This window comes from Catharus ustulatus, chromosome 14 (genome assembly GCF_009819885.2).
Source record: "Catharus ustulatus isolate bCatUst1 chromosome 14, bCatUst1.pri.v2, whole genome shotgun sequence".
Taxonomy (NCBI): Eukaryota; Metazoa; Chordata; class Aves; order Passeriformes; family Turdidae; genus Catharus; species Catharus ustulatus.
The window spans coordinates 11,811,947-11,833,515 of NC_046234.1; the positions used below are offsets into that span (position 1 = coordinate 11,811,947).

Sequence of the window (21,569 nt, forward strand, 5' to 3'; positions counted from 1 at the left end):
TCTGAAGTTAGGAGAATCTGGCAGTGCCAGAACAGGCGGTGCCGGTGCGGGTGTAGGGCTGAGTTCGTGCCCCGTGAGCGGGGTGCAGTGTCCCGGCGGTGCTGAGCCTCCCGGGCCCTGCCGTTCCCCGGTGTGCCCGGCCCGCGCCCCGCATGCTCCCCGAGCCACCGGCCTCCTTTCCTTTCTGCAAACGGCACCGCGTTCTGTATTCACACGGCAAACACTGAGGAACAGCACTGTTCCGCCTGTTACCTTTCTAACTTTCATGTAAATTTTAAATAAAAAATACGAAAGCCAGCGCGGCTGCTGTGGTGTGTGTGTGCGTGTGTGCTGCTCGCTGGGCCCGGCGCTCCGGACGGGCACGGGGAAGCCGAAGCTCGGTGAGGATGGCGGTTCCTGGCCCCGGGTGGCGCATCCCCCGCAACTGCGGCTGTTCGGCAAGGCTGGGGCAGATCCCCGGGGAGGGCGGGCGGGCGCGGAGCGGGGCCGTGCGGACCGCGGGTGCCTCGGGGACCGCTCGGACCGGGCCCGCTCCGGTCCCGCCCCCTCAGGCCCCGCTCCCGCGCGGGGCAGCCGCCGCCAGGGGGCGCTGAGGCCCGCGGCGCCGGCCCCGCCATGGCGGCTGTTTCTCGCGGTGTCTCGCGCGATCTTGACGCGCGGCCACGTGACGCGGCGCCGGCCGGGCCGCGCCGTTCGGCCCCGCTCGGGTGAGGGGAGCGGAACCGGCACCGCGACGGCACCTGCGGGGCGGGACCGCCAGGGAGCGGGGCCGGGCGGGGGGCAGGTGGCGGGGAGCTGAGGCTGGGCCGGGCCGGCGCTTCCCGGTGGCGCGCAGCGAGCCGCGGCCTGGTCCACACGTGGGGCCTGGTCCCGCCGTACGCGCCCGGGCCCGGCGGGTCCGCGCCGCCGGCGGGGTTCGGCCCCAGGGCCTTTGTCCACCATGCCGCCGCCGGCGGAGCCTCAGCCGGAGGCGGCGCCCGATCCGGCGCTGGAGCAGTGGCGGCAGTACAACGAGACCGACCGGCAATGGGCGCTGCGCCGCCGCTTCATCCTCCGCCACCTCCCCGCGTACCCCGGCGCCGCCATCGACAAGCTGCTGGCGCTCTCCGTGCTCTGGACCAACCATGTGTTCATGGGCTGCAGGTGAGCCCCGCGGGACACACCGGGCGGCGGGCGCTGTACGCCGGGGTGCCCTGCAGGACGGCGGCGGTCGGGGGGCTCAGTAGGAGCGCCCGTGCTGCGGGCGGGTCAGGGTGGAAGTTTGAAGCCGGGACGGGAGCCCTCGCGGAGAGAAGGGCCACAGGCTCCTGTCGTGGCTAAATCTCGGCCCCAGATTCATTTTAAAAGTAGCCGCGGAAGAGCTGGGATGAAAGGGGCTGATGCAAGAGAATTCTGTCCCTGGCTAGTTTTGTTTGCTCGAATATACCGGTGATTGTATGTAGAAGAGAGCAAGCTACTGGAAAAGTTTATGTGTGTTGTGCAAGTAGTTCTTTATGTCCCGCCCCCAGGACTCGTTAAGTTCGTGGTGCTGTGCTCTGTCATTTTAAGTGAGGAAAGAGTTTCCCTGTGAGCACAAAGCAGCCTGTACAGTTCCCTGAACGCTCAGCTTTTCTGGGAGAAACAGGCGTGGAGAATGGAAGGGGCATCCTTTCATCCGGCCGTACTGTCCATAGCCAGATTGTGGAGATCTCCAGAAGCGTCACCCACGTTCCACTGACACCTTTGATGATGTGATTGTTTTTAACCGGACGGAGGGACCAGTTAACGACCAACTTCTGCAAACGGTGCAGTGACAGAGTAGCGTGTGGGCATTGATGGCACATAGATGGACTTTTAATAATGTTCCATCCCGCAGCCCTGTGGGGGAGTATTGGGAATACTTTGTGTCATCTCTACAAAGCAAAATCAATATCTTTAAATACAGATCTGCCTGTTTCCTTTTTTTTCCCTAGGTCAAGTACTAAACTGTTCTACTCTGCAAACACCAAAATTAAACATAGATTTAAAATAGTTTCAAATTCTAAAGCTTGAGTAGTACGTTGAAATTGAGAATGTCTTTGTATAGAGTCTGTGTGTCCATCTTAATGTGTTTGTATGCTGTCTTAGTGGGGGACCTTCTCTGTGCCTCAGCTTTTGGGAATGGTGCAATTAACAGTTACAGGGTGCTGGTAATAGAAGTGAACAACTGTGTGTGAGGGTTCCAAATCCCAGAAAGTGATGCAGTTTAAGCCTGTCAGTGCATGTACTTTCTGTGATGGACTCCTTCACCTGCAGCTCTCAGGGGAGATGAGATTTGGGCAGGATGCAGTCTGGAGCCGTTATCAGTGAAGATGTTTCCAAGAGCTCGTGTGCCTAGCTGGGAGCACTGGAGGGGAACATAGTGTTAAAACAATTCTAGCTTTACTTACAGCTGTCTAGGGAAGAAAGGGACTCACAGCATTCCCTAGAACTGCCTTTTGGTGTTTGGGAAGAGCTGTTGTTGGTTTATCAAGTAAATAGCTTCAAAGTTTGAGGAATTTTTTTTTCTCTGAAGTTTGTTGGCTGGAGTTTGGTTTGGGGTTTTGTTTTCCTAATGCTGATTTATTGCCAGCTGAAGACAGCCTGTTTGTCAGAGTAGCTCAGCTAGAGCAGGGTGCTTATAATGACAATGTTGTGGGTTCAGTCCACGTATTGGCCATTCACTCAAGTGAATGGACTTCATAATCTTCCAACTCAGACTATTCTGTGATTCTGTGAAGAACAGATCAGAGTCTTTGTAATGAAATCTGAGTGTCCCGTTGGGAGATGATGTGGAGAGCATCCAGAATGCTTAGAAAACATGGTCTGTGAGGAAGGGGTTAAGTAAAATGCTCCATTTATTTGAAGTGTGGATGAGAGAAGTCACTCCTATTCCCATGTGTGTTAAAGGTGACTGAGAATGGGGGCAGTGGTGCAGGAAGGCATTATGCTCCAAGCTGCAGGATCAGGATAAGGGATAACCTATTAAAGTCACAGCAGGGAGATTTCAGTTAGGTGCTGGAGGCACTGGGTTCCTCTGCCCAGATTAGACAAACACATGTTGAGACTGGTTGATCTCCTCCCCACTTCCAGCAGAAATATGAGCCCCAAAGATCTCCTCCATCCTTTGTGAAGAAAGGTGTCAAATCTGACACTGTTTTCTTGCGCCCTGCTGGAAAGGGACATTGTCCTTCACAGGTTATGTCATCTTGTAAGCCAGAGTGAGAAACAGATTCCCACTCCTCTCCCCTTTGGCTGCGAGAGGATGAGGATATGTCTTGGTTTGAAAGACAGGCATCTGTCAAGATAGCTAGGAATCTCCCTTGGAAAGGAAAATGTGACCCCCTTCCGTCTGAATTACAACTTTGAAAGTATGGGGCTTTCAGGCAAAGGTATGGGAAAGGAACCACAGTTCTTTGCTGGTGTGTATGTATAGAACAAGGCAGCAGCAGCAGCCCCGAGGAACAGAGCACAGCCCCAGGGACAGGAGGAACAGAGCACAGCCCCAGGGACAGGAGGAGCAGAGCACAGCCCCAGGGACAGGAGGAACAGAGCACAGCCCCAGAGACAGGAGGAACAGAGCACAGCCCCAGGGACAGGAGGAACAGAGCACAGCCCCAGGGACAGCCTCGCTTGGCTGCGGCCCCTTCCCCTGCGCTGCAGTTCCGGGCACAGCCAGCAGGGGCGCTGCTGGCTCCCGGCCGGGCAGGGCCGATGGTTCCCCGGGGGGACAAACAAAATGTAACAGGAACTGCGGGCCCTGGGCGGGGACGTGGGGTGCAGGGTTAAAGTATAGGCAAAGCCCCAGGCAGGCAAAAATCCTTGGGGAGAGGCACCCTGCGGGAAGGGGGAGGGCTTTGGAGTCCTGCTTTTTTTTCCCCTGAGGCACCCAACTGGATGGTGAGGATCCTTTCCAGTGTGATCAGGTGTTAGTAAGGTCCCAGTTCAGTGGCTGCTCTCACAAGCAAAGGCTCACCCACAGCAGGAGAAGCAGTACAGGACTGGGCTCTGGCGGTGGCAGTGAATTCTCCCCGGTGGCAATGAATTCTCCCTGCAGTATACAAAGGCTCAACTCTCCTCCTCTGATCCCAACAGCAAGAGAGGGAGTGGAGCTGAACCCAGCCAAAATCTCATAGTATCCTTGCCCTTCCAAAGAGAAAACCCTCCAGGCAAGAGAGTAGCAAGCTGCACACTTCCCTCACCTTGGCCATTTTTTTAGTCTTTCTTAAGTAGTGGTCGTTATTGTCTCTTAGCAACAGATAGGGGACAAAGTTTAATGAGAGAAAGAAATAAAAGGAAAAATCCCAACCCCCAGCATGGTGGTGGGTATCACTACTATCTCATCTCCCTTTGATATCTCCTGAATTTTCTTCCCATTCCCGATTCCACTGCCTCCACTGAGGGCTGAGCTGTGCTATTGAAGCAGGGACTGCAGTAATCTGTGCTCTGTTCTCACCCAGGAGTTTATATGAATCTAATTTATGCCTGGCCCTCTAAATCAGGAGCAGAAAAAGCTTTGATTGAGTAGATTTCCAGAGCCCTTGAAACAGCAGTATTTAGAAGCTGGTGCAAATCACTGCAGCCCTGGCTGTTGGGGCTCCTGTCTGTGGCAGTGATGCTTTCTGACGTTGGAAGGTGAGCATACCATGGAGCAGGTGCAGCATTGCTCTTCCTCCTTTCTGAACCATGGTGTGGAGCTGTCAGAGGCTGGTGTCAGGCTGTGATTGTAGGCTCTCCTTGGATCGAAGGGTTTGGGTTTTTTCCTGTTCAGCCTCAGCTTGCAAATGGCTCAAAATCATGTGACAGATCCCCAGCGCAATGGAAAACTGAGCTGGTGGGGGATGTAGGGCCTAGAGGGATGGGACAGGGCTGTGCCATGCATGTCCTGCCTGAGTGAAACTGTGGGTGCTGCAGCAGGGTCAGGGTTTACTCAGAGCTGGTCACAGCCACCTCACCTCTCTCATGGTTCTTAAAACATTTCACTTACAGCACCCAGTTAGAATTTAGTTTGGCTTTTTAAAGAGGGGTTGATGAAGGCTGAGTAGTGTAACCTGACATGGCAGTTTTGGTGTTGGTGACATGCAGGCTCTGTCTGCTGCCCCACACAGGACTCCAGTGCCAGTCTGAGCTCCTGTGTTTGTTTCACTGAAGCTGCTGCTCCTGGCAGCTCTGCTAAATGCTGCATTTTGTCAGCTAACATATTTAAATTTCAGTGTAGAACTGTCAGTGTGGTGGCTGCATGGTTTACTCAGAAGTGGTTCATGCAGAGCCAGGTCAGCTGGTGTGTGGCTGTGTGCCTGTGGCAGGGGGACAGTGGTCAGTGCTGTGCTCTGCTCCAGCAGGATCAGAGGAGCATCTGCCTTGCACCTGCTGCTGTGTGTCAGGCAACTTTAGTTCTTGTTTTACATAATAAAAGCTTGTGTGTGCATATGTGCTACCCCCTGGGGCCGGCTCTGAGGTGTTGTGTTGAACCCGCACAGGTACGGTGTGCAGGTCATGGAGAAGGTTCTCAAGATGGCTGAGGGCATCGACATCGGGGAAACGAGGTCCTACGAGCTGGTGCCCAACAGGAAGCTGAAGAGATACCGCTCTCCATCAGACAGTGAGTACATCTGCCCTCCTAGTGACCCCTTCCCTGTCCCTGTTTGGTGGCTGTCCCTGCAAGCATGGGGACACCAGTGTGCTACAGGGCCGCTTCCAGGGCAGCTGGCACAGCAAACTGGAGGGAGGTACCTGTGGTGTGCTCTGCTGGACTGCAGAGCAGTTCCTCCTCCTCCTCTGCCGTGTGCATGATTCACACAGAGTTCTGTCTTTGCTTAAGAAAATGCCATTTTTCATTTCAATTATCAGGTAATTGGTTTCCCCTAGGGGATGGTGTCTGGAATTGAATACCTGTCTGGCTTTGTCTGCTGTGGTGAGGGGTGATGTTCTGACCCAAGGAAGGATTGTACATGTACATAGAGATGTTCAGCTCATTGATTTTGAGTTACAACCTGCTTGGAGTTTGAGGGGATAGGGAGTAGACATGATATGTAGTTTTGGGGTTTTTTTTCCTCCCTGCTGGGCCCAGAAGAGTGCTGTATATATCAGCCCAGGCCCATGGCCTTAGGTATCAGTGTTTCAGCTGTAGCTTTTCCAGTGGAGGAAATGCAGCAGGCAGAGAGACCTGGCAGTTTGTTGACTCTGTCTACTGGCTTCTCCATGGCACCTTCAGAGCTGCCTGTCCTCCCTCTGGAGAGGGGCAGGGATTGTGCCTGGGTGCAGGCAGGCCCCCGTGTCAGTCAGCAGTGTGGCTGTGTAAGGCACAAATGGTCAGACAGCAGGACTCCTCTGGGCTTGGATATAATTTCTAGCTCTGCCCAAGTTGCTTCCCTTTGACAGCCAGCAATCTTTCTGTGCTTCCAGGGGCCTGCTGCAAAACTGAGGAGATACTGCTCCTCTCCCCTGTTTTGTCTGTCACAGGCAGCAGCCCTGAGGGTTCTCCAGGGCTTGTTGCACAGACGGCATAATGAGCTGTTCTGCTGGCAAGAGCCTTTAGGTGCTGCTGCAGTGCAACCATCAAAAACAGATGAGGAAGAAATGCAAACTGAGCCATAATTCATCAGAACTGATGGGCAAAGGACTTAATGCATAAGAGCTTTGTCACCTGATTTCAGTACAAAGGAAGGGCTGTTGATGCTGTGTGCAGGTGTTGTTTTCACCTGCAGTGAGCTGGGAGGTGATACCTGTGCTGTGGTGGTTGATGTCTAGACAGCCTGACCTACAGCAGAGCTGCACACATTGGCACTGGATTAGGCAGCATTTCCTGGCACTGAGCTGGCCTTTTGCTCTCTGATGAAATTACACACATGTACCACATCAGCATGTGGGTGCTGAATCTTCCACTGGAGAAGTCTTGTGTAACCATCTCTTAGATGTAACATATTTGCTTGTCAGCTATTTGATTCTCCTTTTCTGCAGTAGCTGTGCACACCAGGATAGTCTGTCTCATTTGCATTTCTTCTGGTGAAGAAACAAGAGGTCTGTCAGTAACGGAGCCCTCAGTCACTGCAGCTGTCCCTTGAGGCTCGGGCAGATTTCTTCATGTTTGCTGCCCTTTAGCCCAAAGCAATTACACTGAGACAAGATGTGCTTCTGTTAAGCCCTGTGTGTTTTGGAAAGAGGGGTTTGGTACCACTGTGTTCTGCCTCAGATGAGAAGACCTGATGATAAAGTAGCTTATCTGACATCATCCTGCAACCCTGCAACAGAGTCAGAGCTGAGGCTCTAGTTCTGCTCTGGTGTTCTGTCTTGTTGGCCATAGTTTTACCTATTTTAGTAGATTTGAAGGGATTAACTTCAGAAATGGCCAAATGGGTCAGTGTGCCATGCTGGAAGGCAGCATCATGTGACTAAATATATAGAGATTTTTGTGTGGTGGCTGTGAAGGTGGAAATATCACTGTAGTGACCTACACAAGAATGACTGCTTGTCTTTGATGAATTGTGAGTATCTTTTGGAAAGAAACTTTTTGGATTTTGGCTAAGGAATGCAAATCCTGTGTTCAGAGCCTGCAGGCTCCTTTTGAAGATCACTTTCTGAAAACAGTCTCCCTGTCATAGCACATATTGGTAATTCTGTAATCTTCTTCTATCTCATAGGTCCAGGGCCAGAAGAGACTCCTGAGCCACCCAAAAAGGTGGTCCCCAGGTTCCGAGTGCGACCACGCTTTGAGCCCATACATTTTGTCACCAGTGCTGAGAAGGATGACAAGAAGGACAATTCTCTGGATAACCAAACGCAGGAGGTGAACCAGGAGGCAAATACAAACAGTGTGGCACAGCCAGCTGAAAACTGTACAAATTCTTTGGTGAATGCACGAGAGGTGGATCCCCAGCTCTCCAGCTCAGGGCTTGCAAAGCTGAGCCCAGCAGCAGCAGCAGCCGCCAAGAAGGTTGTGAATAGTGTAGACTCTACCACAAGCAACGCCTTGCAGGTTTCTGTTTCCCCTTCAACTGCCCCGTCTGCATCAGAGACTTTCCCTCCATCAGCAATAATGCTGAAGCAGAGCTTTATGGAGAAACTGTCAGCAGCTGTCTGGAAAAATCTTACTAATCCAGATGCAAACACTGGGACGGATAAAATTAACTTCACCTATCTTTTGACACGTTCAATTCAGGCGTGCAAGACAAACCCTGAATATATTTATGTTCCTCTGAAAGAGATCGCCCCTGCTGACCTGCCCAAGAGCAAGAAGCTCCTGACTGATGGCTTCGCTTGTGAGGTGCGATGTCAGAACGTCTACCTGGCCACTGGCTACGCCGGCAGCAAGAACGGCTCCCGGGATCGCGCCGCGGAGCAGGCGGTGAAGCTGCTGAAGAAATCCGTGGAAGTTCGAATTGTGCAGCGCAAGTTCAAGCACACCTACCACGAGGACCTGGTGGTGTGTGAGGCAGGTGTGTGTCGCCCAGATTTCCCTCCCGCGCTCAAACCTCACGAGGAGTTCGTAGTTGCCAACAGGGACTGTGTCCCATTGCAGCCTGGTACTGAATCCGCGAAAGGTTCCGCAAATACCAACAAACACTGGACTAGTTTTGTCCTCACAGAGAATGCCAGTGATGCAATAGGAATACTTAACAATTCTGCCTCATATAACAAAATGTCTGTTGAATATAAGTATGAATTAATGCCCAACCGCTCGTGGCGTTGTCAGGTTTATCTCCAAGATCACTGCCTGGCTGAGGGATTTGGCACAAAAAAGACCAGCAAGCACGCAGCAGCTGAGGAAGCACTGAAAATCCTGCAGAAGATGCAGTCAAATATAGCATCCATTAAAGTGACCCAGGTGCAGAAAGTGGGCTGCTCATCACGGGGCTCTGGGAGGAAGAAGGACCTGAAGGATCTGGTGATCTATGAGAACTCCAACAACCCGGTGTGTACCCTGAACGACACCGCCCAGTTCAACAAGATGACGGTGGAGTACGTCTTTGAGAGGATGACAGGCATGCGGTGGAAATGCAAGGTGATGCTTGAGGATGAATTCATCGCAGAAGCAGTTGGAGTGAAGAAATCTGTCAAGCATGAGGCAGCAGAGGAAGCTGTGAAAATCCTCAAAAAGACTCAGCCAACTGTTGTTAATAACCTGAAGAAAGGCACTGTTGAAGACGTCATCTCCAGAAATGAGATTCGAGGCCGATCGGCAGAAGAGGCTTTCAAACAGAAGATCAAAGAAGACAACATTGGGAACCAAATTTTAAGAAAGATGGGTTGGACAGGTGGTGGCCTAGGGAAGGATGGTGAAGGAATTAGGGAGCCTATTTCAGTAAAGGAGCAGTTCAAAAGGGAAGGACTTGGGCTTGATGTAGAAAGGGTGAACAGGATTGCTAAGAGAGATATTGAAGAGATAATTCGAAACTATGCACGCTCAGACAGTCACATTGACTTGACTTTCTCTAGAGAACTAACTATGGATGAGCGCAAGCAGATACATCAAATTGCCCAAAAATACGGTCTTAAAAGTAAATCCCACGGGCAGGGACACAACAGATACTTGGTGGTGAGCAGGAAGCGGCGCAAGGAAGATCTGTTGGACCAGCTGAAGCAGGAAGGCCAGGTTGGGCATTACGAGCTTATCATGCCCCAAGCAAACTGAGGTGAGGTGTCCCCTTTGACCAGAGACTGAGTTTCCTGGACACTCAACTAAAGAAAGAGATGCTGCATTTTTCTTGTGGGTAATAATGACATTAAAGTCTTTTTCTTTGGCAATATAATTTCTAAAATGTTGTTAGGTGTTTAGGACCGACTGAATTCTATTCAAGCGCATTAGCACAACCCAAAAGCAGTAGTGCTGTTACTGTATGTGTCTTTGATATTATATGTTCCTTCACATTTTAATAGTTTTGTAATAGCAAACACACATGTCCAACGAGAAGGAATTTGACATCATTTAAAATTAAGGTCCCTTATTCTTCTTGAACAAGGAAGGAAAAAAACACTTTTTAAAAAAATTAAAAAGCAAAGGAAATGCAGTCTGGGGGCATAAACTTGTATGTAAAATTGGTATTAATGACAACAAAAATAAAGTTTTATTTCTGGAAAAAAAAGGTTTTGTCACACTTAGTATTAAAAAAGTGTGAAAACTTGATTATTTTGAGAAATACATATATCGAGGTCTTGTCTCTGCTGTGTGTGTATGTACAGTATGTAAACCTTAACCAGTTTAGTGGTAGTTTTATTCATAGATTTCTACCTTGAGTCTCCCATTCTGAGAATCCCTGAAGGCACCTTCATTGCCAGCGAATGGGACTGAGAGAATTGCAGCGTGTTTCTACCTTGGAGAACAGTGGACATGTGCAGATACCATGGTGAAGTGTGAAATATAAAAACTGGAGGTAAATGCAGAGCCCACGTTCAAAGATGCTTGTGTAGCTTGTGGGGACTGTTATATAACTTATTTTTTTACTTGGAATATCAGCTCTTTAATCCTGAACAAAACCGAATCTGTGCCTGGTTATTTCTCTGCTCCATCCCTGTTCTGGTGCTTGTGCCTGGTGAGGGTGATTCCCCAGGAAACTTCTGGCCTTGCTCTGACCATGTGTGAGTGTAGGAGCTCTCTGGGGCCAGCTTATGCCCCTGGGAGGCCGGAGTGCTTCCCTCCTCATGGGAAGCAGCCTCTGAGCTCCTGCTCTGTGGGCAGGGTTACAGGATGCAGTGCTCGTAGCCTTGGAGAACACTCACTTCATGTTTGGGAAGTTTAGATTGACCTTGGAAGAGCCAGGAGTGAGGCATGCCTAGAGATGCTGGTTATTCTGTCGGCAGTTGGGTCTGCAGCTGCCTCTGCACTGCTAAGCCTGTCCTAAAGCAGTGAGTGCTTTTGTCTGATCTCCTGGTTCCATGTCTCAGCCATCACCTTCAGTTTTCTGCTGCCTTATATTTGCCTCTCCAAATCACTGCACCCTGCTCTACTTTTTTTCCCTTCTCTTGTTGTTTTAAATGCTCTCAGGGCTGAGGTGAGGATGTCTAACCTCAGAATGTCCCAGTGAGCAGTTAGGGGGGGTTTCAATCCTGCAGGGTGAGGAGGAAGAGGAGAGACTGCCCTTGCTGGTGGGATTCAGGAAGCAGGGAGCAAGTGTCCTCTCCTCTCTGCCTGGCTGCAGCACAGCTGCTGCCTGCTTGGCCTGCTAACAACTTGCTGCTTCTATGAAAAAATAATATGGCAGTTAATTCTAAAAGTAGGGTTTTTTCCGTTTTGTTTGGGGTTTTGTGCATTATTTCTTCTCCCTATGCCTGAATTCTGCTCTCAAGAATACTGACTGGGCTCTGGCAGATGGTGCTGTAGGAGTGGAAGAAGCCTGGTACTTTCTAGGGAAAGAAAAGTGAAGCTCCTCCTCCTCCCTAACTAGGATGTACAGCCGGTTGTTAGAGCTTGGTGATGCCAAGGGAGGCAGTAAGAGCACCGCTGGTATCCAAGACGAAAAAGGCCTTTTGGGAGAGGTGGGGCTTGGCTGTAGCCACTGTAGCAGCTGGCCCGGACAGTCTGTGCAGGATGTTGCCTCTCCTGTGCTGGGTCAGGGCTGTGACCCCTGAGCAGGACCTGCAGGGGCTCTGGGTTTGGCTACAGGGGCTTGGACAGCAGTGTCACTGTCGCCAGGGGCTGCGGAGCCTCAGCCTGCAGGAGAGACACAGGGGCTGTGATGGAGGCTGGGTACAGGATCAAAGGTGGGATGGAGCTGCTTTGGCACCTCTGCTGCTCATTTCTGCCTGCCTTAAGGATCCACAGCAAGTTGTGGGTTTTTTTATACTAGTCAAACAAACACAAGAATAGTGGGACTGCTATGAGGCCTCTCGTAGAGAGACTTGGTACCCCTTGGAAGGGGGTGCTACTGCAGGTACAAAACTGCATTAAAGGTTTTGAAAGAGCCCAGGCACTTATAATTGTGGAGCTCAGCAACAGAACCAGCTTGCTAAGTGCCACTCATCATAAATCCTGTTTTCCACCTGCTACGACAGGAGGAAAATGAATGCAGCTCCTGTAGCAACTGAGCTAGCTCAGGGTCACAGCCCCTTTCTGTCCCAGCCCCGGCCCTGCCCTGCTGTCCCTGCAGGTGCAGCCAGCCCTGTCCCCCTGCACTGCCCCAGGCCCCTCTCCCCCCTCTCCTGCCCCCAGGAGGAAATATTGCACAGGGCTGGAGCTTCACCTCTCACCCCAGTGTTAGCAGCCCAGTTAAAGAAGCACAGTTGTACACTTATTGCCTATTTATACAATAAGCACTAAGGTTACACTTTATTTACAACTTTTGAAAAATGTACAGTTTCTTACATGGGTTACTTGTGCAAAGTTATAGTTTTCAACTAACAGACCAATGTGCACACAAAAGACACTGGAACAGTGGACAACACAATTGCAGGTTCCATCCCACACTGCTGCTTAAGGTTCTGTATCCAAAGGTACAAACTTGCCTTACAAAAAAAGTGACTAGACTTACAAATGTTTTTTTTTTTTTTTTCCAGAATTGAAAAAATACTTTCATAAAACTGAAGGGAATGAACTCAAGCATGCAGCAGTAGCTCACACAAACCACACGGTCATCTACAAAGAGCAGAAACTGCAGAGACTCGAGTGCCTACCCTGGACTTAATTTCGTAACTTTTCATGAGACAAAGTTAGATCCCAAACAACTTATCTTTCTCAGTTAAAGATAAGGGGCAGGAGAAAGACACTGAAGGAGAGTAATTCCATTGCTGGAACAGGTCAGGTTTTACCTCTTCCTTAATGTGGAAGGCCTTTTGCCGAGTACCACAGCTCTACCTGGTTTTGTCCAGTAATGCCTCAGTGACAGGACCACAGAAACCTACTGACTATGTCTGTAGGCACGTCCTTTAAAATAGTAATTTAAAAAAAGGGCTTGTTTCTTACCCTCAGCAAAGATCCAAGTACCACAGTCTTAGTAATTTATGTAGATCTGTACATAAATCTTGCAAGTGAAGTGCAGAAAGTAACAATTCCAGGGTCCTACTAAATTTTTGAACTGGAATCAATTGAAGAGTTGATTTTGTTAACTTGAGTAAAGGAGTTGATAAACCAATACAAAAGGGAAACTAAAGATGATTTCTTCACCCAGTACTTACAAATGCAGTGGGGTCTAAATCAATAGTAGAGGTAAGTGACCAGCCTGGACACATCAGCACTTTAATTAATATCAGTTAAAAAATGTGTATGTATATAAACATCCCTTTTATCAAGCTACACATAAGCATCACTGTGTATAACACAATTACAATTAAAAGCTTAGTGTACACTACAGAAATGCACAATACTGCCCTAAGACTGGAGAGGGACCACAGAAAATGAATTCAGCATCAGTAACTCTTTTGCAAGTAACCCAAGTACAGAACGTTTGACTTCAAAGTGGGTGTGTTCTGATGTCCAAGGAGAAGAAGCTTCAGCAAGGGAGGGTGGCAACAGCACAACAGCTATTTTGCTTGCAAAGTAAATGCTAGGAGGAAAAAGATGACTCGGACACTTTGTTTATTTTCCTCATCAACAGAGTGTTCATTTGCATCATCCTGGGTCAACAGTCACGCCAGCTCTGTTCTACTATTGCAGAAACCCGTTTTTCATATTCCCGCTTATTCTCTTGGTATAGCTGAGCTGCCTGGCTGTTTGCTGGACTGTTCGGATTTGGCTCATCCAATAGGGACTGTGCAAAGAGAAAAAGAGCCTTAGGCACTGCAAAGTACAGTTTTACAACACCTTCTCTAGACTGCTGATCCTAGTCAGAGCAGAGATGTTAGTCCAGGAGCAGCACACTGCATCCCTGCAGCTGGAAGGCTTTAGAGGCTTTGGCCACGGCCTCACTCCTGCACAGTGCAGTGACCTGCTGTAACAGCCAAGCACTGGGGGGTGTGACCTGCAGTGAGCACCCGTGGCACTGCCTGGCCACTTTAACCTGGGAAGGATTCACACTGTGCCAATATATAGCTGCTATACTGGTACAGGTACAGCTGCTATACTGGCTCTTAGGAAAGGGGGAAAAGTTTCCTGAGCTGTGTTTGTCAAAGCATCCAAATGCAATTCTGTCTCTTCATGCAGAGTTCTTTTACCTGTATGGATGTTAAGATGGAGGAGACATCATAAGTGGGGCTCCAGCGATTCTGAAGGATATCCAGACATATACTACCGTCTGCATAGACTGGAAAGGGTAAAAAAAACCAGCTTAAAACACAACTTGTACAGCTGTTGGCTTTTCTCCCTAGTATTGCCTGGTCCTGAACACCTGTGTGCAGACACTGCAGTAGTGTCTGACAGGTTGAAATCCTGCAAACAGGCCTGTAGGTAGGAAGCAGTGAAGCTCCTCACCACAGAAGCCTGAAGTATTTAAACTGAACCCCTGGTTATTCTCACAAACTTTTGTGTCATTGCAACTACCGCTGTGGAAAACCATGAACAGATTTTAAGGCCAAAAAAATTTTTAGTTACCCAGAAGTGAACTGTACAAAGAACACCCACAGCTGTTCACACTCAAGGTTTCCCCATAAAGTCTACAACAGGGTCCAGTCACCTTACAGCAGCTACAGGAGAACCTTCCCTCACTGCACTGTGCCCACACTTGCCATGTTGGAAGGTTTCTGGTATTTCTGCACAAAGCTTGTATTTGTTTGGAGGCAAGGAATACCTCTCCAGCCTCCAGTTACCAAGGAAGGGGATTAATTAAACAGTCTTACTGTCACTGGCTATAGCTGGACCCTAACACTACATTTCATGGTATATCATTCTTACAGGCATTTTGGGGAAGAGAAGCGATAGAAGACAGCTGCATTCACCAGTGTCACTATGCTATGTCTACAATACATACAGACAGAAGTCCAAAGCACTGCTATTTAAGTACAAAACATTCTTCTGTAAGGCTTAACAGGCAGTTGAGTGTCTCATCAGTACTGTGCTGTAACACCTGAAAGGTAAGAGGCTCCTTTTATTGCCCCTTTCTTTTCATGCCTGAGCACTGCTCATATATCCATCTTCACCAAAACTACACAACCACATTGGAATTTTGCTGCCTTATTAGATAGTGGAAACTTTTATAATAAATAGACCTTTTATACAGCAAGATATGACAAAAAACACCCCAGCCCTCTTCCCCCCCACCAAACCTCCAACAAAACAGCAAAATTAAACCCAAGCATTGTGTAAGTACTTACCATTTGGATGAAACATTTTAGAGACAAATCTGACAGTAGGCGGCTTATTTGGGTATTCTTCTGTGAATTCTATTGTAAGTTTGAAAGTTCCTGGAGTTGAAAGAGAGATAAGCAACCTTTATTCAGCATGAATTTACACAAGGGATGAGCGAATAGCATTCCCCCACAACACACACTGACACTACTGTGCTCACACAGGCGTGTTGGAGATGGAACACACATTGTGCAATCCCACAGCAATTCCTACACTCTCATGGAGTTAATCATTAACACTCAAGTGCCAGACAGTACCAGCACAAGAGTATTTCCTAGGACTTACTTTTACTGCCAATACCAGTCAAAAGGTTTATGTAGGGAAATAAATCCGCCCTTGGGGTTTTCTCCCAGAGAGCCTAATCCCAGCACACTGTACAAACAGCAGTGGGTGCAGAACCATCTGCGTAACACATCATTGGGTGAGTCCTATCTATGGAATATGCTGTCATGGCAAGGACCTTGTAATTTATTTCCTCTAAATTAAAAAAAAAAAAAGTCATGTTTCTCAACAACCATAATTGGGTTTTGCAGAAGAGTAGTATTGAATGCAGCATCCAAATCTGACACTTTAAAACATAAACCTGACTATTTACTTCACACTAACTGGTCATCCTTAGAGAAAGACTGATTAAGCAGAAAACTGGCTGAGCCCCAATCCAACCATTTTAACAGCCTGCACCAAGCTAAGTTATTTTAGCCCTTCTCCTGAGGCTGTGACAATCTGAGAATAAGAAGTCTGTCAGCCAAGCTGCATGTATGGGTTCAGAGGATTAAGGACTGTTCCTGATTCAGCTCGGTAACCAAGGAACTCTACCTACTCCACTGCAGACCATGTGAGCTCCTCCCAACCATGAGCAACCAGCCCCAGAGGCAGCTTAGGATGTTCCTGGGTATGCCCAGAGACAGCATCTGAAGCACCTTCCTACAAATACACAGCTCTCCTGTAGAAGGGCTGCAGCTGATAGTAACAGCTGGAACAAGCTGCTGGTGGGGCTCTAGTACTTTTTTTTTTTTTTTTTGAAAGGGCATCCTTATGCATCAGTGATGAGTCAAGTTCCCCCTGACTTCCCCCATGCTCAGTGTCCTTGCTTCCTACTGTGAGGGAGTTTTCAGCATTAATATAATGAAGTTATTCCTTTGTTTGGCTGGCAAACATGTGCCAACAACTGGTAAGCCAGAGAACAGATTTTTGTGGTTTTTTTTTTCTTTTTTCCCCCAGATCAGCAAGGACTTGCAAGATTTCCCAGGGACTCCTTTCTTTTTATAAGGAGAAACTGTAATACTGAGTTGCAAGAAATGAAGGTCATTGCTTTGACGTTCCAGTTAGCAAATGAAGACACAGCACAGATGCTTTAGCACTTTCCCTACAGCAGTGGGAAGTCTCAACACCCTAAAAATAAGTTCCTGCATGTTTGGTTTTTTATTAGCAGCCTAACAATGTAACAGCAGAGAGCCAACACTATGCTATCTCACTGCAAAACAAACGAGCCAGAACAGTGGAGTTAGGATTGTTCAAATTAGTGGAAGTCTGCAGTGGGGTTTTCAAGTTTACTCCAGCTTAGTCCAGAAGCACAGAGCCAGGTCTGGTATCACCTTGAAACCCAGGACTGGGAAGTCAGTAACAACTTCTACCAGCTGCAAACATCAGCCCCTTAGAACCAAGTGCCTGGAGATCTGACTCCCAATATTCTCAGTTCTCCCTGCCCCAGTTCTGGCTCTCAGTAGCCTCCTCCTGAGGAAGCAGTGACTAAGCAAGCAGTAGGCTGAAAACCAAGCACAAACCATCACATAGGTCTGACAGTAACAGGAGCAGTTTGCTCTTAGAATCTACTTAAAACTACTGAAAGGAAGGAAAGCTATTGTCCCACCAGAGACAGGACAGTGCTACTTTTAACACAAATTTAAGCAAGGGGCTCATCTGGAGCAATATCCAGCTGGAGTATCTGCCTACTCAGATTTCCAAGTCAGGGCCCAGAGTGGCAATGGCTCTTTGGAAATGGTCCACAGTAGGTAAACTCTCACTACTGAGCTTTATTAAAGGGCAAATCCAGAGATCTGATGCACCAAAGTCCAAGGGTCACTCACACTGAAAGCCCACAACAGGTATCACAACACTGCTGGGGATGAGGTCCTCAGTGTCCAGTCTCTTCTGTCACTAATTTGAATGTTTTTACCTGGTATTTCTCACAACTTATCCAAAACAGACATTTTAAAAACATAAATTATCATATTACTGTCATTATTGATACTGGGATCACCACTAATCTTAGAAGAACATTCTCTTCTCTGCCTGTACTTACCTTGTTGATCGCTTCTACCTCAGGATTTGAAACCCTGACACAGCCAAGAGAGGCTTCTGCCCAGCCTGTGCCCCAGACCCAGCAACTCCAGAGAGCAGAGCCTGTGTCCCTGCAGGGCCCCCTCTCTGCAGCCCCCAAGAACAACCCCTCCATTCCACTGCCCAGAAAGCAGGGATGAGCTCTTTCCCTCCTACAGGATCCATATTCCATAAGCAAGGCATAAACCACACAGGACAAATGCTCTGTGTTCTCTTTCAAGCCTCCTGCAGAATCACAGCAAGGCAGGATACTACAGAAGCTGAACTACTTAAATCTCTCTGAGCCAGGAATCCTACACTAAGCACAGTATCATCATCCAGTTTCAGAGAAACAGCTCTAAAGAACTGGGCCAGCCTGAACTTCATGGCTGTGCCAGCACTGCCACTTTAAATGTCACACAAATAAAGATTCTTAGAAATATGGTGAAGGGCAGGAGAAATACCCCCAGGGTCCAACTGCAGACACCTGCAATCGAATCCTCCTAAACCAGAAGATGGAAGTTATGCTGCTGATCTAAATTAGTGGTTGCTCCTAAGCTGCACCAGCCTGCACACTGAGTTGTGAAAACACCCTCCAAAAGCTGGGGGTGGAGAAGGCGGGGTATCAGCTGCAGAATGCTGCACAGCAAGTAAACAAATGTGTTTCAACTTCAGCTTTGCAGCCCAGACAAACTACGACACTTCAGAAGCTGCAAGCAGAGAAGGGCTTCACCAGAACAAGGCTAAAGAACAGTAACTCCCATAATGTTGGCATTATTATACCTCTAGAATAACAACCTCCCCTCCCTCCCCCCAAATTTCACAGGCTACTTTTACAAGAACTAAGCTATCTGAAATTTTACAGTACCACCACAGAGTGGGACGAGCCTAAAAATGAAAAAGAACACGGACCTGCAAAAGCTTCATGAGAAAGATTATAGAGTTTCAGTGTCACAAAGCAAGTCCAAACTAATATACTGTTAAATTAAAATTTCCTTACTCTTACCTGTGCATCTGGACTGCACTACCATTATCTGGACTGTGCTACTCCACTCACTGAATGGGAAAGCACAGCCCCTATCTCCAGGCACCACTTAGTGCTTTGTTATCTAGTAAGGTAGGATACATCCAGAGGAGAGGAGATAAGCAGATACCCTGCAACGCAAGACATCTGCTTTCTTGAGCACATAGTGTGAAAACACAGAATTTGCTAAGAAAAGAGCATTCCATCACAGCCCAAGATTACATTATGACATCAACCAAAGCAGGAGGACAGCAGCAGCAGCCTCAAGCACCTGTCTGAACCTCAAACTCCTGTGAGTCCAACATATCCTCAGTATCCAAGACAAAGACACAATGCTGCCTCAGAAAGCACAGAAGAAATCAATATGTCTGGGCTCTCAAAAGCAGTCCTCAACCTTCTGCAACTAAATGGAAATGTATGGAAAAAAAATCCTTATAGCATCTGTTAACCACACGCTGAGCTGGAAGAGCCTGAGCATGGCAAGAAGCTGCACTTCAGCACACTGCAAGGAGACAGCTTTCTGCTCCAAACAGTGAATCACTCCATTAGCAGCAGTGCTCCAAGAGGCTAAGCAGCTCTAACAACCCCCACAGAAGTTTAAGTGGGCCCTTCTTTAAGGGTTACCAGATGAGACAGCAACATACATTCAGTGTAGCTGTTCTATCATGCAATGTTTTAAGTCCAAGTTCTAAACATTAGACTGCTGAAGCAGCTACTCCAGCAAATTTATTAACTAATGAAATACATTAAAAAAAGTGAGTCTTCAGAGTTTTCTTAGGCCTGAAATATTTGAAGTCTCCAAAATCTTCACAGAGAAATACAATCTGCAATTCAGAGGCACATCCACAGGTGCTACCTCCAAGGATAAACAAAGACAAGGGAGTCAGCCAAGAACAACATAAGAGTTAAGGAATTTTTCCTATGCTTTTGTCATGAGTCACAGAGATCTAAGATTAATTATAGCCTACACTGAAAGTATTTTAAAAAATGCATCACTGATTTCAGTTAGACAGTATTTCATGTCTGACAGGTTTTCACAAGTACTCATAGAGCATCAGTAAACCTGTCGAAGTCAGTAAGGCCAGATGGAAACTACAGCTATGTCACCAGGACCTATTCAGTTAGCTTTTAAACTTAAAAGGTCTTTTCAGTCTTAAGCCCTTGATGATATTAATTGCAGCAGAGCAAAATAAATGACAAGAAAAAGCCACTGTTCTGAACTTCCTCTAACATTCAGCCCATTTCCTACTTCAGCTGACTCACGGTGGAACTTTCTCACAAAACACTTCCAGCATCAGAAAAAAACAGAACTCAAAAGACAACAGTTCTATACCAAGTTCTTGATAGTTACCCAAACATGAATGTCGCTAAAAACATGATCCAGAGTTCAAAAGAAAAGTTTGTAGAGATCCTTAAAATAACTTATAATAGATAGAGCGATTACAAGCAAGACTGTACAAGCTAATTTGTATGTTTCTGTAAGTCAACACAGCAATCTAAATCTACAACACCTTCTGAGAGTAGGATTAGAAAAAAAATATTTACATAAAGCAGGCACACACGTGTGCGGTCAGGTGAACATGCACCCACGTCCCCCCCGCCATCCGCAGGCCCACACCTGTTGCAGAGTCTACGGTAGTGACACCAAGGCCGTGTCAAACCGCAGCAGATTAACCCGAGAAAGCCAAACACCAGCCCCGCACGCCGCACTTACCGTCCTCGAAAGGGGTCCCCTCGGGCCTGGAGAAGGGAAAGCAGAGCACAGCGTTACCCCGCTGGCAGCCCGACTCCAACCCCCCGGCGGCTGAGCGGCCCCCGCGCCCGCCGCCCCCTTCCCTGCCGACTCACCCGAAGATGACGGCGTTCCACACCATGATGTTGTTCTCAGAGGGGGCCCCGCTCACCCCGGCCGGGGGATCCTCCTGCAGCCTGCGGGCACAGGGACGGTGAGCGCGGCCCGCGCCCCCCGCGCTGCGCCAACGGCGTAACCCGGGACGGCGCTGCGCAAACGGCGCAACCCGGCCCGGCGGCGGCCGCCTGCGCAAACAGCGTAACCCGGCCCGGCAGCGGCCGCCTGCGCAAACGGCGTAACCCGCGCCAGGCAGCGCCGCCCGCGCTACGCAATCAGCGGAGCGCGCCTTGCCCCGCCGCCATGTTGTGCTGCCCCCTCCTCCCCCGGTAGCGCTCGGCCCTTCGTCCTCCTCCCGCCCGCCCGCCCCTTTACCCTCGGCCCGCGGCCTCGGTACCTCTTGAAGTCCCGCATGAGGCGCCTACGGGCCGGAGTGGACATGGCGGGCTGAGGGTTATAGCTCAGGCATACACTGCCGGAGGGAGCGCCGGGCGCGGCTGAGGTTCGAGCTCCGACTGAGGCGGCGGCAGCGCTGACAGACAGGAGCGATCGCGGCCTCTACCACTACGGCGGGCACGGGGGGGGAGCCTGGGCTGCACCGACTCCTGCGCCGGCAGCCGGACGGTCCCGGGATGTACCAACGGCGCGGGGAGAGAGGGGCGGAGCCGGATGTAGCTGAGCCCCCGGCCCAGCCTCTACCACCAGGGCGGGGGGCGGCGCTTGGGGGCGGTACCAACGGCGGCGGAGGGCGGGGGTGCGGCGTCGGCAGTGGCGTCACGGAGGGGGCGGCGCTGCGGGCTGGGATCACAACAGTTCGGTAGGGAAAGCAAAGGGAGGCGCACGAGCGAACCAAAACAAGGGGCTGATTTCCCCTTCCCCAGGGCCGGCAGGGCTCCGTCACACGTGTCGGTGTCTTGGGAAACACCATCACTCCAAATGGCCCCAGCTCCTCCTTCTCCTCCAGATACACGCTGAGCATGAGGCCATGCGCTCCGGGAATCCCTCGGCTCAGTTGGGGTCAGCTGTCCTGGCTGTGTCCCCTCCCAGCTCCCTGTGCACCCCCAGCCTCTCGCTGCTGGGTGGGGTGAGGAGCAGAGAAGGCTTTGGCTCGGGGTAAACCCTGCTCAGCAATAACAAAAACATCTATGAGCTATCAGCGCTGGTTCCAG

At 49.4% G+C, this 21,569-nt stretch overlaps 2 protein-coding genes across 2 annotated transcripts; one reads left to right on the plus strand and one right to left on the minus strand.

The window, feature by feature from the left end:
• The first annotated feature begins 814 nt into the window (after window positions 1–814).
• NKRF (NFKB repressing factor) lies at window positions 815–10,079 on the plus strand. Its single transcript, XM_033072098.1, has 3 exons — window positions 815–1,143; window positions 5,478–5,599; window positions 7,638–10,079. Exons 1-3 carry the CDS (start codon window positions 941–943, stop codon window positions 9,626–9,628), a joined length of 2,316 nt encoding a protein of 771 aa, XP_032927989.1. The 5' UTR covers window positions 815–940; the 3' UTR covers window positions 9,629–10,079.
• A 2,150-nt stretch (window positions 10,080–12,229) lies between these two features.
• UBE2A (ubiquitin conjugating enzyme E2 A) lies at window positions 12,230–21,097 on the minus strand. Its single transcript, XM_033072456.2, has 6 exons — window positions 20,798–21,097; window positions 20,400–20,480; window positions 20,266–20,291; window positions 15,175–15,264; window positions 14,080–14,168; window positions 12,230–13,676 (listed from the first exon to the last, which is right to left on the minus strand). The coding sequence occupies exons 1-6, from the start codon at window positions 20,839–20,841 to the stop codon at window positions 13,548–13,550; spliced, it is 459 nt and encodes a 152-aa protein (XP_032928347.1). The 5' UTR covers window positions 20,842–21,097; the 3' UTR covers window positions 12,230–13,547.
• Between the last annotated feature and the right edge of the window lie 472 nt (window positions 21,098–21,569).

Bases quoted from the DNA above. Each gene is read 5' to 3' on its own strand.
- NKRF (XM_033072098.1), top strand. From the start codon at position 941: ATGCCGCCGCCGGCGGAGCCTCAGCCGGAGGCGGCGCCCGATCCGGCG. The intron at 1,144-5,477 runs GTGAGCCCCGCG...GAACCCGCACAG, and splicing joins CATGTGTTCATGGGCTGCAG to GTACGGTGTGCAGGTCATGG. The intron at 5,600-7,637 runs GTGAGTACATCT...TCTATCTCATAG, and splicing joins ATACCGCTCTCCATCAGACA to GTCCAGGGCCAGAAGAGACT.
- UBE2A (XM_033072456.2), bottom strand. From the start codon at position 20,841: ATGTCCACTCCGGCCCGTAGGCGCCTCATGCGGGACTTCAAGAG. The intron at 14,169-15,174 runs GTAAGTACTTAC...TACCCTTTCCAG, and splicing joins TAAAATGTTTCATCCAAATG to TCTATGCAGACGGTAGTATA. The intron at 13,677-14,079 runs GTAAAAGAACTC...CTCTTTGCACAG, and splicing joins CCATCTTAACATCCATACAG to TCCCTATTGGATGAGCCAAA.